At 40.2% G+C, this 16,787-nt stretch overlaps 1 protein-coding gene across 8 annotated transcripts in view; it reads left to right on the forward strand.

Moving 5' to 3' along the window:
- Positions 1-16,487, forward strand: part of LRRC4C (leucine rich repeat containing 4C) — a 900,227-nt gene extending 883,740 nt beyond the window's left edge. For all 8 annotated transcript variants that reach the window (XM_030560004.1, XM_030560005.1, XM_030560007.1 and 5 more), the window contains one exon: positions 13,848-16,487. In XM_030560004.1, coding sequence (XP_030415864.1) covers positions 13,890-15,803 — 1,914 coding nt within the window. In that variant the 5' untranslated portion in view covers positions 13,848-13,889 and the 3' untranslated portion in view covers positions 15,804-16,487. The remainder of the gene's footprint in view (positions 1-13,847) is intronic.
- Positions 16,488-16,787: the final 300 nt, after the last annotated feature.

Below are 16,787 nucleotides of genomic sequence, written 5' to 3' on the forward strand. Positions count from 1 at the left end.
ATTGAGGTCTGATTAAATGGTAAAGCCCCCAAAATCTCAGTGTTGGCTATCATCCTTATATACTGTAGAAATAATTCTGGGATGTAATGTTGGATTACATTCTAAAAATTATTTTAAAATCCCAGTATAGATATAAATAAATTATACACACAAACCTATGTGAAAAGAACATTATTTATGTTTCAAAGTCAAACACTCACAATTTAGGAAATGCCAGGTCCCCTTGTGCATATGGATTATTATTATACAGTCTTTAATTATATGAGCATATGCTATTTTTTTCCCCACAGGATCCCATCCATTCAGTGTGCAAAATACATGGACAACTTTAATTCTGGCATCTCTTGACTTTTGAAAGTGTGACTTAGCAAACCCAATAATGCTCTTTAAGCAATGTTTTTGGTGTAGGGTTTTTGTTTTGTTTGTGTGTGTGTGATTTCTTAGCTGTTTGAAAAAGCAAACTGAAAAAATAGAAATTCCAAATCATAGCATTAATTGACCCCCACATGAATCAGCAGCAGGATTGGAATCTTTAAATCCACAACACAAACCTGTGCCAGTTGAGCTAATAGATAGTACTAGGTTGTCATCCTCTGAGTGGACCAGCACTAGAGGGGACTGAGATTTTGCCAGTGAGTTTCACAGATATTTGCTGACAGCAGAGGGGTGGTGAAGCTCAAGAGTCTTGGGATCTATTACGGGCTCTGGAGGGGAATGTGTTCTAGTGGGCACAGACTCACCCATTCTTCCCAAGCTTGACCCTTTCTGCCCCATCCCCTCCCTGTCCCAGTCCTGTCCCTTCTTCACCCCTGGCTCCTCATCCCAGGCCCATTCACCTCACATAGTCAGTCCCAGTCTCCTATCCTTGTGATTCTCATCCCAGACCTATTCTCCTTGCCCAGCAAGTTCTAATATCACCTCTCCGAAGCCCCATCCTACTTCCCTCTTTCTCCCACTCCGTCTCTTTGACAAACCATTCCCAATCTTCCCCATCCACCCCAGCTCCTTGTTCCCAGTCTCCTTGCCCCACCAGCCCAAGTTTACTCCCAATCCCTCATCCAATCTGTCTCTTTAACCTCTAGCCTGCAGGCACCCTCCCTGCCCAAGTTCTCTTTACCCATTGGCTCCATTCCCAATCTCTTTCCCCAGGCTCCTTGTCCATTTTCTTTGTCCACTATCATAGTCTCTTTGCCCATTTCTCCCCTGTACCGCTGCTCCTCATTAGATTTGTTTTTATTCCCCTTTCATCTCCTTGCCTCTGCCCACTAGTTCTCAGTCCCAGTTTTCTTGCCCTGCCAATCTCAGTCTCTCCCTACCTACTAGTTCCCATTTCTCCCATTTCACTCCATAGCTCTAGGTTGGGTCCATACTATCATGAATTAGTGGGGAGGTGGCCAGAAGAAAATCTGCCTATTACATGGTCCACATTATGTGAACATTTGAGAACCACTTATCTAGTCCATTTCCTTTTAGTGCAGGAGTTTTTCAAGCAGTATGAGATACTGCTCTCTGTGAGAGGATCAATTCTCTGTCTGGTTCTATTCAACATCTACATGCAGCAACTACCTGAACTGGTAAAATGACATGGTCTCAAATGCCAGCATCAGTATGCAGATGACACACAGCTATACTTATCTTTCACCACATATGAACATACCCAACCACCAAAATGGCCCAGTACTTGGATGAGATCAGCTCACAGATGAAGAACAACTGACTGAAGCTGAACCCAAGCAAGACAAGATATTACACTGGTGGGAAAAGGAAGAGTTTGAAGAATTTGCAGCCACAATGTAGTCTTCTTTGGTTGAAGGTTCACACTCACAACTAGTCAGTTCAGTCTGTATCTTGGGAGTTCTCCTAGATTCTTCACTGATGCTAAGCTTTCATATCCATGAGTAGCACTTTCTACCACCTCTGGTTGGCTAGAAAACTCTGTCCCATGTTGGCAGATGGTGACCTGGTGGATGGATGATCAGTTACTTACACCTTCATCACCTTTCACATGGACTACAGCAATGTGATAAACTAAAGCCTGAAACCACCAGCCCTTACAAAACTCTAGCTAGTACAGAATAGTGCAGCACATTCTATTGCGAGCATCTGAGACCTGCCCTCTACAGTGGCTTCATATAGACTACTGAGTCAAGTACACGCTCTTGGCATGTATTTTAAAGGCACTCAATGGCCTGGGCCCAGAATATCTAAAAAATTGTCAGGCTCTGTAATGAATACTTCATTCATTGAGCACAACAGAACTTTCTACCATTAAGGTGAAGCTTGTCGACGTTTTTTCAGGGGCTGGTCCAAGAATAGGCAATGAACTTCCCGAGGAACTAAGAACTATCACAAATCTCAACACGTTCCACTCCAAGTGTGAGGCACACTCATTCAATCTTGCCTTGTCTGACATAAACGCATAGCAGCATGTACGTACAAACAAACAACAATTAATAAAAACTACCAAAACAAAACACTCCACTGCATATGCAATTCTTCTCTGGGAAGAGGATTAGAGACAGAACAAATTACATGGGACATATTTTAGTCACGTCATTTAATGCACTACTGGAAGGTGCTCAAATGCTACAGTGATGAGGATAGCATAAGAACCTATATAAAATAGAATAGAATACAGTATATTTTCTAATACTTTTACCAAAATAATTTTAAATGTCATAAGAAAATGATAGAACTTCACTTAGAAGATCATTTGGCAGCCTAATATGGATGAAGTATGTTCTTGTAGGAGTAAGAATCAGTAGATGTAGCTTTTATTCCCACCTTTTTCACTGACCCCAAGGCATTTTAATCTCTCTGTGCCTCAGTTTCTCCAGCTATAAAATAGGGATCATATTACTTTCCTCCTTTACAGGGGTATTGTGAGGCTATATTAAAGTATGTTATCTCATTAATATCCTCTGGTCAAGGGCACTATGGAATGTAAATAATCATGTTAATATCTTACCACTAGACAGTTGTTTCTGATACTAAATGCATCCTTTTGAGCCTTAAACAATTCCTTTCGTGGTGCCTAAGCTTATAATCCTTGTGCAGCCAAAGAGAGAATGTAGTATCAGGTCAAAGTTTATTGTTCACACCCATGAAATACTTGTAGGCAGTTGTTGTATTTACCCTGAGTCATCACAGAGCTTCACTCTTAATTTTATTTCACTTGCTGCCTCCTATATTGACTTGAAATGTTTTCTTGGTTGTAATATTCAAACCTGTACAATTATTGTGCGCAGGAGCTTTTGTGACCTATTCATTGGTCAGCAATGATAGATCTGGTAATAATGTGCTTGCTATTCTAGCTGTGCTGCACTTTACTAACACCAAGGGTTTAAATGAAAATACAGTCTGACCTTGGTTTTGTTCACAGGGCACAGAAAGGATGTAATTGCTATGTATCTGCTGAAGGACGCTATTGAGAAATGTCACGTTGCTAATTTTGGCTTCTCGTATACCTTCAGAATCTCAGATCCCAGTAAAAAACAATGTGTTGCAATTGCATAAAACTCCAATAAAACTAGTAATTTTCCAAAAAATTAACTTCTTATTTCTCTGTACCTATTCGTTGTATCCAAAATTCTATCACAGTATGATAATTGCATTGTCCCTAACAGTCTCATATTCAATCATAATTAAATAAACAGCTTGTAAATTGCAGACCATAAAATATCTGTGTTCCATTCTTACCTTAAGGGGTTTCCATAGTTACCAAGGACAAGAAGTTTAACCATCATTTGTTGGACTCCAGGCTATTCACAGCATTAACTTTTCTCTCTTGTCACCCTTTTCTCCCTATCTCTTTGTTTATTAACAGAACAAGGGAGTAATTTGGACTCAGTTAGTAACTGCAAATGCAATAATGCAAAATGGACTCTCATGCTTCAGTGTCATTTCTTTATTAGCTGGATATGTTGCTCCAATATATGTGAGAAAGAAGTTTTCTCAGAAGAAAACATGCCAGGTGGATGCAGCCTGTAGTCACTAAGGTTATGTAATACTGTTATCCAGCAACAATCCAGGTCAACACAATATCTTGAGACCTTCCTATTACAATACAGTGGTGAGGGCCATATAAGTACACCTTTTAATTCACATCCCAAAATGCTGACTTCTGCCTATGTCTCAGTAAAGGTTTGATACAAGATCATTGCAGTGAGATCTCATGTTACTAGGAAGGCCTTCATTATTTTTTTCAAAATATTCTATTTTGCACATTATCAAATACTCTTCTTGTCAAAGTAAATGATCATTCATATCACTGCAATGGACTTTCCACCTGAACTTCAGCTGAACCAAGTCCTCTGTCTTGTTAGTCTTAAGACAATGGGAAGAAATGAAATTGGCTTCCTCCACCATCTCAAAGTTTGGTCAGAACATATCTGTTGCATCACATATGTAAGATGCTACTAATTCATGACCCCAATGCACATTCATCACTCTGAAACATCAGGCTTCAATATTTTTGTCTCCTTTTTAAGTTTATTGTTAACAGGAGCAGGGTTTATATCAGGGGTAGGCAACCTATGGCACGCATGCTGAAGGCGGCAAGTGAGCTGATTTTCAGTGGCACTCAACTGCTTGGGTCCTGGCCACTGGTCCAGGGGGCTCTGTATTTTAATTTAATGTTAAATGAAGCTTCTTAAACATTTTATTTGCTTTACATACAACAATAGTTTAGTTCTATATTATAGACTTATGGAAAGAGACCTTCTAAAAACATTAAAATGTATTACTGGCATGTGAAACCTTAAATTAGAGTGAATAAATGAAGGCTCGGCACATCACTTCCAAAAGGTTGCCGACCCCTGGTTTATATAATACATTGAGTTCAAGAGCTCAGCAAGTTTCCTAAAAGGATTGGACCTTTATATGGATAGCAAGAATATCCAGAGTTATAATAGTAAATAAATAAATAGCAGTTTGGAAGGGACATAATTCCTCATATTCTAGGACATAAGATAACCTCTAACTTTTGGAGGTCAGGAAGAAGCTTTCTTTAGGGACAGAGTATCCCATAACTGTCTTCTTTCCCCAGACAAAAACACTCCTTTTGAGATACAACTTTATACACCAATACAAACAAGTTACGTATCATCCTTGACATATCAGGGTGCCACCCACTGACGTATTAGGGTACCACTCATTGCCTTGTACTTGTAGGTTTGATCAAAATATCTCTATTTATCATGCTGTCATCCTGACCTTATCGTTAGGATGGGTTATCATGTTCCTGTTATCTTTGGGGAATGTGTTTATCAGGGTGTTCTGGTACCATCCTTCTGGAAGATGCTTTCGAGTGTTTTGTGCCTATCATGTCTTAGGAATATGTGTTTTTGCAATATCAACCTTATCCTCACCAAATTCTGTGAGCAGGGTCTGCCTCTTGCTCACAACTTAACTTTGCTTTATATCAGCAAGGTTTTGAGTACTTTAGCCCAGGCCTCAGATACAAGGGCTCATGTCTCAGGCTCTCTTCCTACTACTGACACATGTCAGAGTGCACTAGCATAAAAGCCTTACAAAGTTTTCCAGTGTCCTAACCTGATATCGCCATCAGAACATGCATGTACTGACCATCCCACTTGGAAGAATATGTACTTGGGCATCATTTGATTTAACCGAGACTGTGAGGGGAAACTACATAAGTAATTAGGAAGATGTAAGGGAGAAAACAAGAAACCCTGTTAGAAAAGACAATCAAATAAACCTATTTACTGTAAAACAAACTGAGAAACATGAGCAGAAAGAGATAATAAACCAAATTCATCCCTAGAGGATTCAATGGAGATTCAGTAGGGATCAACTTGGGCCATTGAATTCAGATCTTTTAGGGGCGTATCCTACCACAAGTGGCTGGGCTGAGTGCTGGAGATAGGGTAAGAAGAGGAAGGGATTTGTGGAACTGCAGTATTTGCTGTAGTTCCTGTACTCATGCTCCATGAAAGTCCATGGTGTCATGAAGCATAGCAATGGATCTCCATACTTGCTTCTCTCTTATGCCATTCCTGTCCCCTGCATTACAGAGATACTAAAGAACTAGGATCTGAAACATGCAAGATTTAGATTCCTTTGTAGATGACTCCAATGCTGGATTTACTCCTAGGCAAATGAGCATTGATAAATAAACTACAAAAGTAATGTGGGATCCCCTGATTTCTATTATGAGGGAGAAGGAGTTGTGTGGGAAATACAGGGACTGAATCCTCCGGGGCTCACAGGGAACATAAATCACCCCAAAGATGGCACCATGGCCCCTCTCTCACATGGACTGGCTAGTGCTGCTCGGTGAAACAGGGTGCACTATCAAGAGATGGTATTTTGTGTGCACATCCCTCTCATGCTGTGTCACTCAGGGAATGACTGTGAAGCATAATCTTCTCTCTGAGATCCACCTGAGGCTGAACCCTTACACTCTGCTCTTAACTCAGGGCTCTGCTTACCCCATGCTATGTAAAGTCCTTGTTTTTAAGGTCTTCTGATTAAAGAAACTGAATATATTTGATACCATTTGATGGATAGATTTTCAAAAATGCAAAGGGTAGCAAAGTGCTTATATCCCGTTTATGCCTTTGAAAATCTGCCACTGAATTTGTAGCCACAGAGTCATTCTCAGGGTGCCCAAGAACTTGCAGAGTTTAATAAATGCAGATACCTTTGGAATGTTTTTTCTTGCTAAGCTCTTCAAGAAAGCTGTGCTGTACATGGACACGTGGTGTGAAAAGTACTCTGAAGGTGCCTGATGCATGCATGTTTGGTTAACTTTATCTCAAAAGTGAACTTGTATGGCATCAGGGAGGGATACTGCCTTTGGATACGTACCTTAATGACTTGATCTCATGCTATTACGCAAATAACACAGGATATACAGTTTCTCTACAGCCTGCATGTGGGTAGCAGCTCAGAGTATCACATGCTGCTATTTTGTGTGCCAGGTGCACGGCATCCACCAAAGTGGGCAAGAAGTAACAGACTAAATTGCATCAAACAACTACTACAGATTAAGACCTAGAAACTTGACAATGGCTGAGCTTGAAGTGTGTTCAGCGCATCTGAGGAGGTTGGCACATAAATGTGCACTGGGCATTCCCATGCTTTTTTCATAGATTCATAGATTCTAGGACTGGAAGGGACCTCAAGAGGTCATCGAGTCCAGTCCCCTGCCCTCATGGCAGGACCAAATACTGTCTAGACCATCCGTGATAGACATTTATCTAACCTACTCTTAAATATCTCCAGAGATGGAGATTCCACAACCTCCCTAGGCAATTTATTCCAGTGTTTAACCACCTTGACAGTTAGGAACTTTTTCCTAATGTCCAACCTAAACCTCCCTTGCTGCAGTTTAAGCCTATTGCTTCTTGTTCTATCCTTAGAGGCTAAGGTGAACATGTTTTCTCCCTCCTCCTTATGACACCCTTTTAGATACCTGAAAACTGCTATCATGTCCCCTCTCAGTCTTCTCTTTTCCAAACTAAACAAACCTAATTCTTTCAGCTTTCCTTCAGAGGTCATGTTCTCAAGACCTTTAGTCATTCTTGTTGCTCTTCTCTGGACCCTCTCCAATTTCTCCACATCTTTCTTGAAATGCGGTGCCCACAACTGGACACAATACTCCAGTTGAGGCCTAACCAAAGCAGAGCAGAGCGGAAGAATGACTTTTCGTGTCTTGCTTACAACACACCTGTTAATGCATCCCAGAATCACATTTGCTTTTTTTGCAACTGCATCACACTGTTCACTCATATTTAGCTTATAGTCCACTATAACCCCTAGATCCCTTTCTGCCATACTTGTTCCTAGACAGTCTTTTCCCACTTTGTATGTGTGAAACTGATTTTTCCTTCCTAAGTGGAACATTTTGCATTTGTCTTTGTTAAACTTCATCCTGTTTACCTCAGACCATTTCTCCAATTTGTCTAGATCATTTTGAATTATGACCCTGTCCTCCAAAGCAGTTGCAATCCCTCCCAGTTTGGTATCATCTGCAAACTTAATAAGCGTACTTTCTATGCCAATATCAAAGTCATTGATGAAGATATTAAACAGAGCTGGTCCCAAAACAGACCCCTGCGGAACCCCACTTGTTATACCTTTCCAGCAGGATTGGAAACCATTAATAACTACTCTTTGCTTACAGTTATCCAGCCAGTTATGCACCCACCTTATAGTAGCCCCATCTACATTGTATTTGCCTAGTTTATCGATAAGAATATCATGCGAGATCATATCAAATGCCTTACTAAAGTCTAGGTATACCACATCCACCGCTTCTCCCTTATCCACAAGACTCGTTATCCTATTAAAGAAAGCTATCAGATTGGTTTGACATGATATGTTCTTTACAAATCGATGCTGGCTATTCCCTATCACCTTACCACCTTCCCAGTGTTTGCAGATGATTTCCTTAATTACTTACTCCATTATCTTCCCTGGCACAAAAGTTAAACTAACTGGTCTGTAGTTTCCTGGGTTGTTTTTATTTCCCTTTTTCACAAGGCCTGTCTCTAGACTTATATTAGAGCACCCTGCACTAGCTGCTAATGCCCGCATCTGGCAGCTAGGAATCACCAGTGTTGGGGAAATCACAACTACAGCCCCTTGCTTCCTTCATCTTCAGTGGAATGGTGGAAGGACCTTGAGTGAGGTATAGCAGAACTCCTACCCCACTCCTTGTGCTGGCTGCCAGTGTCAAAGGTGTGGCTGGAAGCAGACTTTTGACACTGGCAGCCAGGACAAGAAGTGGGGTAAGAGTTCCCTTGTACCACTCAAGGTTCCTTTCCCCACTCCCCTGAGGACAAGGATCCTTCAAGGATATGATTTGCTAGATTCATGGTCACGGTACCCTGGGAGAGTCATACAAAGAAATCAAAGTGCAGCCCAGGATTGGGGCCTAATTATACATGACTGAGTAACAGTGAAAATTTAGCGTCTGATATAGGCCACCTAAATTTATGGTTAAATTACTATTATAGTTAACTGCCTTTTATTAGAGAGACAGGGTGAGTGAGGTAATCTTTTATTGGACCAACTTCTATTGGTAAGAAAGACAAGCTTTCAAGAGCACTTCTTCAGGTCTGAGAAACTTACTCAGAGTATATTACATCTGAGATACTGTGTTCTGCATGTATGTGCGGGTAGGTTAGCTTTGTAATTGCTGTAACTGCTTCATCCCATGAGTTGCACCTAAGGAAAGCTATGCTGTGCATCTCTGCACAGGTAAAGTAGCATCATCTTTAGTTGCTCCATCCCCTGTTTTGCAACTGAAGAAGGCTGTGCTGGCGGCTGAAAAGAAAATGTAAAGTGCACAGAACCTGACTGAATTATTAACATAGATTCCTCAGAGAGAAGAACACTTGGGTAAAATGTCTATTTCAGTAAAGTTCTTCGGAATAATTGACAGTGAAAATAATATAAACAGTCATGAATGAAATAAAATATTACAAGGTATGTGTGTATCTAAGACTACAGAATAAATATGATGGCATTATAATGCATTATTTCACATGTAGCATGTGATCTTATAATTAGAGCAGTATCACAAGTCATATACTCAAGGGACAGCATTAAAATTATTCATGCAAACTTAATTCAGCAATTTCCTATCTGCTGTGGGGGTTAACTGTGTAACAAGAAAATTCTCAGCATTTTAACGGAGTTTTAAATATATACAGCAGAGGGCAGCAGTGTTATTGAATTGACCATAGAGTTTGAACCTTTGTTACTCGGAAAGAGACAACAAAAACAGAGAGTTTGAAGGGGGATCAAGAAGAACTGGAGAAACCAGTTGACTGTCCATGAATGCAGTTCCTGCCTGGATTTATAAAGCCAAACCTTTATATATGTCTAGCACAACTGAGGGAGATACTGAATAGCAAATTGCTAAAATACAAATTTGCAGTTGGGTTTTTATGTGAACCCTGTTAAAAATATCACAATATTTTTTAATGCTTTAAATGAATTTTCCACATTTTTATAGTGCCATATATTTTTCAGTATCTTATTAAGGTGAAATTAAGCCTGACCTGCACGAAAACTTCCACACTGCTGAAGTCCTGAGGTGAAGGAGCCACCAGCAAAACAGGGAGGCCCATTTGTAACCCATGTGCACTGCAGGGGTAATCTTTGTGCTAGCACATAGCCTGGTGCAAAGGTAGCAGGCCAGGGATGAGGACAGACCAGAGGAGATTGCAGATAACCGTGGCTGTTACACAACACACAAGTGTGTTGGCATGACTACTGCTATTCCCTCCTCCCTCTTAGTGGCCACAGGGACTGTTCTGTGGCATCAGACCCTAGTTTTGGGAGACTGGATTTGACCCTCCCACCCCTATACTTCAGCAGCCTGATTAATGACCTTATGCTAATGAAATGAATTTCACCTCATGTACTTGAAAGAGAAAAAATATTGAGTTATATAAACAAGTCCAAAAATAAAATCAAACAGTAGCTACAATAGCTAAGATCCCTTCACTCTTGAAATAAGATGCTTGTTATATAGATCTTTAACACTTGCATGCTAAAAAAACCCAGAATAGGATCTGGAGATATTCAGAGAGAGAGAGAGAGAGAGAGAGAGAGAGAAAATGAACAAATACCCATGATATGTGTTAAAACAACTGCACATCTTTTCTCCTCTTTATCCTCTCATTATGGACAGTTTGCAAAAAAGTATCTTGCTTTGAAAAATCATATTTAAAGTACCCATTTAGTTGGCCAAACTATATAAGTTGTGATGCAATTGAAGGATGCGGAGCAATTGCTGAAGGTGCTTTCAGAGAGTGTGGGCCTGGTGCTTGGGTGTGGATGATATATGTTTAGCACTGGACCCAAGGGGGAAAGGTAAAGATGGCTGCAAGCCCGGACATTTCCTTGAGTAGGTTTGCATTCAACAAAAATTTGAGCAGTTTGATTTCATAGACTAACAGGCCTGGAAGGGACCTCAGGAGGTCATCTAGTCCAACCCCTTGCTCAAAGCAGGACCAATCCCCAGACAGATTTTTTTCCCCAGATCTCTAAATGGTCACCTCAAGTATCAAACTCACCACCCTGGGTTTAGCAGGTCAATGCTCAAACCACTGAACTAGTTCTTGGCAGCACCACATATGAGGCTTTTTATGAATTAGTCGCCAATATCTTAGTTCCTGAGCAGTGGCTATCCTTCCATATTCACCTGAAACAGATGATGGGAGAGCCCCTAAGTATGCACACAGACCCTGTTTATAGGACAATAGAAGAGGCAGCCTCTCGCATGGGTGAAAAGGAGTACATGGAGCAGGGTTTTTGCTGAGAGAGGGAAAAGTGTTCTTGGTGCAACTGACTAGGGGAGGATTTGGTAGGGGAATTCATGGGAAATGCCTTTTGTAGCTTGAAAGTCTTGTGTAGGGCAGCTGAGGGCATGATTTAAGATGCCTATGGAAGTTGGGTGTGTGGGAATTAGTGGAAGAGTGTATGAAAGTGGGAATGGATGTTGGCAATGCCAGTATTCTCTCCCAGCCTTGTCTTGCTCTTGCTGCTCCCTCTTGTACTACTGTCACGGCCTCCCTGCTTTTGCAAGCTGCCCAGGACTGAGGAGAAAGCTGAGTAGCAAAACATAGTGACAAAAAGGGCACTTGGCAGCCTGCAGACCAGCTGCTGCAAAGTAGGCCCTTGATGGTGACGGGATGAGGAGTAACCACAGAGCTACCCCTACAGCTTTTGTGGTTGCATGAGGGAGTTCCTCAGTGCATGCCATGCCAGGCGCACAATGAGCCTCAAGAGCTCTTATGTTAAATATAGTTGGCCAAGTTCTCTTCTCTGCTACACTGAAGTCCGTGGAATTGCACCAAAGCAATTGAGGGGGGGGAAAACGGTTCTGTGTTTCTTTGTTTCATTGTTTGCTGATGTGATTCATTATTGAAGCCAAGATGTTTTGGGATAAGACAATTAAAAAAAATCACAATACTAAAAACACAAACAACAAAAACTTAATAAAATCTTGCCCAGTGTTTCAAAAAATATAATCATAGCATGCAATTCAATAGCAAAATCTATCCAACAATATCAATTCATCTTATAAGCAGTAATGGTCTGATTATGGTGTCATATCAGTTTTATACTATTGTAATCTATTGATTTCAGCAGAGTCACTCCTGTTTTTACAACAATGTAGGAAAAATCAGAATCCAAAGGTCCTGATTAATTAAACCTTATCAGTTCTCTCTGAGGTTGTTAATATTGACATTTGTTTTAAAGTTGAAGAAATTAAGACATGGAGAGCAAATGAGACATGGAGAAAGAGAGACAAGTGACTTATGCAAGGTTGCAAGCACATTGGTGTCAGTTTCATCAATAGATACTACAGTGATTGGTGTTTATAAATAGCAAAAATAGACTAGATAAAGCAGATAGATACAGCCCAGATCTCCTGATTCCCAGTCCTGTGTTTTAACTGTTGGGCTATGATAGTCAAATTTTAAGAGTGCAAAAGAAAGCCCTTGGTAATTCTGAGATATTGTCGCAAATTACTACCAAGCATGCATAATTAAATTCATAAATATATATTGTCAGAACATATGATTATAAAAATTGTCTTTCTTTAAATGAACCGCTCTGATGTACAACATTTTTTTTAACTAAGATGGCTTTTTACTACAAAAGGAAACAATTTGAGGTTTAAAGTGAAAAACCTTTAGCTGATAATTTTTTGTTCTGCTGAATACATGTATTATGCATCAGGGTGCTCGGGGTTATGAATGTGCTTTGAGCTTGCTGTAATTTATAAGACTTCACTTGTGGCAGATTTCTAGGAAATTTCATTAATCTCTACAGTTGAGGGACCTTGCAGATAGCAGCAGATTGAAAATGAACCCAAGGCTGGGGGGCTTTAGGAACTACCACAAATGAATCAGCACTGAAAAACTTTGAATGGTGATGATCATTTGCAGAGTGTAAAGGTCTCTTCCCCCCACCATCCCTTATACTAAAATCTGAAGGAAAATGTTTGGAGGTAACAGTGAAATTAGCAACCCTGCAGCTACCAAGATATATATATATTTTTAAATTTAAACAGCTATTCTTTATTTCTGTGTTCAGCACACATTTACTAATGAGTGTTTCTCTGCTGTTGCTGCTGCTGCTAAACCAGAGAATAGAGGAGGAAATATCATGAAATTGAATGAGTCTGTTTAATGGTGGGGGAGAGCTGATGCTCAGCAGTTCTCATAAAGCTTTTTTTTTAACTGCTCCCCTGAAATAAGCAAAATGTTTTACTAGCATTTTTGTGACCTTCTGCATCCAATTGTAAAAACGTTGCTTGCAATAAAACCCCCATCTTGTTGTCACATTTGCAGTGGTGTACGGGTTCACATATGCAGTTCGGATTTAAAACAGGGAGTTGGGACTTTCGCTTGCACCTGCCAGTGTGTCTTTTTAACAGTTCTTTTATTTAGAAAGTGCCCAGCAAGTTTAAAACCATGCATAATTTGGGGGTTCCTATCCTAACCATTATTACCTGTACTGGCTTCTCATGTTCTTGTCACTAGAACTCTGGGCTTCCCTTCTGTATCTTAAGGATGAGTCTCTCTGCTAAACACTGTTTTGCTGGTACTGGCTATCTGTCATTCAGTTATGCACATTATAAACTAAAATGAAGTATGGACTGAGAGTCTAGTTTCTGGAATGGCCCAAGCTCCATTGCAAGTTAGAGCATGCAGAGTTGCAAACATTAAAATCTGTCCCTAATAGAATAGGTAGAGGTTGACTGAAAAGTGTGGAGAAAAATTGATCTATAACACTGTAACTTTTAATATTTAGAGTTAATTTAATGTTATTTTCCCCTCTTCCTTTCTTTCTTTCAGACAATTCAAATTCCAGAAGGACCAACACCAAATAAATTATGAATGTTGAACAAGATGATCTTACATCCACAGCAGATAATGATAGGTCCTAGGTTTAACAGGGCCCTATTTGACCCCCTGCTTGTGGTGCTACTGGCTCTTCAACTTCTTGTGGTGGCTGGTCTAGTCAGGGCTCAAACTTGCCCTTCTGTCTGCTCCTGCAGCAACCAGTTCAGCAAAGTGATCTGTGTGCGGAAGAATCTGAGAGAGGTTCCAGACGGCATCTCCACCAACACACGGTTATTGAATCTCCATGAGAACCAGATCCAAATAATTAAAGTGAATAGCTTCAAACATTTGAGACACCTGGAAATCTTGCAGCTGAGTAGAAATCACATTAGAACCATTGAAATAGGGGCCTTCAATGGTCTGGCCAATCTCAACACTCTGGAACTTTTTGACAATCGTCTTACCACCATCCCTAATGGGGCTTTTGTATACCTGTCAAAACTGAAGGAGCTTTGGTTGAGAAACAATCCTATTGAGAGCATCCCTTCTTATGCTTTTAACAGAATCCCTTCCCTACGTAGGTTGGATTTGGGGGAACTAAAAAGGCTTTCATACATCTCAGAAGGTGCCTTTGAAGGTCTATCCAATTTGAGGTATTTGAACCTTGCCATGTGCAACCTTCGAGAGATCCCTAACCTCACACCACTCATAAAACTGGATGAGTTAGATCTTTCTGGGAACCATCTGACAGCCATCAGGCCGGGGTCCTTCCAAGGATTAATGCATCTTCAAAAATTGTGGATGATACAGTCCCAGATTCAAGTTATTGAAAGGAATGCCTTTGATAACCTTCAGTCACTGGTGGAAATCAACCTGGCACACAACAACCTAACACTACTGCCTCACGATCTCTTCACACCACTCCGCCTAGAACGGATCCATCTGCACCACAATCCTTGGAACTGCAACTGTGACATTCTTTGGCTCAGCTGGTGGATTAAGGACAAAGCACCCTCCAACACTGCATGCTGTGCTCGCTGCAACACACCTCCCAGTTTGAAAGGAAGGTACATTGGTGAGCTGGACCTGAATTATTTCACGTGTTATGCTCCGGTGATAGTGGAGCCACCAGCAGACCTCAACGTCACAGAAGGCATGGCTGCAGAACTGAAATGTCGAGCATCGACCTCCCTGACCTCTGTATCTTGGATTACTCCAAATGGATCGGTTATGACACATGGGGCATACAGAGTTCGGATTGCTGTGCTCAGTGATGGCACATTAAATTTTACAAAGGTGACCATGCAAGACACGGGCTTGTATACCTGCATGGTGAGTAACTCTGTTGGGAATACTACAGCTTCTGCCACACTGAACGTCACTGCACTGGACAATGGTTACACATACTTTTCAACTGTCACAGTAGAGACTATGGAACCTTCTCAGGATGAGGCACGGACCACAGAGCAGATTGGGCCCACACCAGTTATTGACTGGGAGACCACGAATGTGACAACTTCTCTTACTCCACAGAGCACAAGGTCGACAGAGAAAACGTTTACCATCCCAGTGACAGATGCAAGCAATGGGATCCCAGGAATAGATGAGGTTATGAAGACTACCAAAATCATAATTGGTTGTTTTGTGGCTATCACTCTCATGGCCGCTGTGATGCTGGTAATTTTCTACAAAATGAGGAAACAGCATCACCGGCAGAACCACCATGCTCCAACACGGACTGTAGAGATCATTAATGTGGATGATGAGCTTACAGGTGATACACCCATAGAGAGTCACTTGCCCATGCCAGCGATAGAGCATGAGCACCTAAATCATTACAACTCTTATAAGTCTCCTTTCAACCACACAACAACAGTAAACACAATAAATTCAATACACAGTTCAGTGCATGAACCGTTATTGATCCGAATGAACTCAAAAGACAATGTACAAGAGACTCAGATCTAAAATATTTACAAAATTGGGGGGAGGGGAAATACAAAAAAAACAGTTTATAAAACAAATGACACAAATGACTGGGCTAAATCTACTGTTTCAAAAAAAGTGTCTTTACAAAAAAAAAGAAATTTATTTATTAAAAATTCTATTGTGATCTAAAGCAGACAAAATTATGTGTATTCCTCAAAACCTCTTTTTGCTGCACTTATTTACCCCTCTTCCTCCTTTCCCCCTCCCCTACCTGCCCCAACCCCATTTGCCATATTTTTCATAGAAGATCTTGATTCCCTAAAAGAACTGGTCTAGGAAATTTTGTAAGAATTCTGTCATACTTTGGGAATTTTTATGGTGAACTCTAGTGGTGAGATTCAGTCGATTTTGTCTCTTATTTCTGTTTTATTTTTTCTTTTCTCATACCCTTCTTGAAATGGTTCTACAGGGAATGGAGCATTAGTAGTAGATTTGTAAGTGAGAAACAAGGAACAAGCAACAATAACAACAAAAAAGCAAAGTCTTTTATTTTTTATTTTTCATGTAATGACCTGTTCTGTATTTGCCAAGAGGACCATTCTGTGGAAGAAGAAACAAAAATCTAAGAAATTAATTTACTTGTGAACATCTACAAAAACCACAATCTTTTAAACAATTATAGAACCAGAATTTGTAGTTCAAACACTAAAATAAGATTATAAATAAAATATTGTTGTTTTTTTTTCTGTACTCGGATACAGCTTATTTTCAGTGTGGCTTTATAAAATTAAAAGTTTCTTAGAAATTTTACAGTATTCTGCTGTGATGGTCTAAAACACGACAGCTTAAGAGTATTACTGCTGTATTTTCGATCATTACTGAAGAATAGCATTGTTTTTATTTTAGTATATATAACAGCATACTAGATAATAAAAATACCTGACTTTTAATGCAAAATTATAATGACTCAGTGTAAGAGAACTTTCAATTATCTCCATTGTATTCAAAGAAGTATTCTGCAGT

This window comes from Gopherus evgoodei, chromosome 4 (assembly GCF_007399415.2).
Source record: "Gopherus evgoodei ecotype Sinaloan lineage chromosome 4, rGopEvg1_v1.p, whole genome shotgun sequence".
In the NCBI taxonomy this organism is placed as follows: Eukaryota; Metazoa; Chordata; order Testudines; family Testudinidae; genus Gopherus; species Gopherus evgoodei.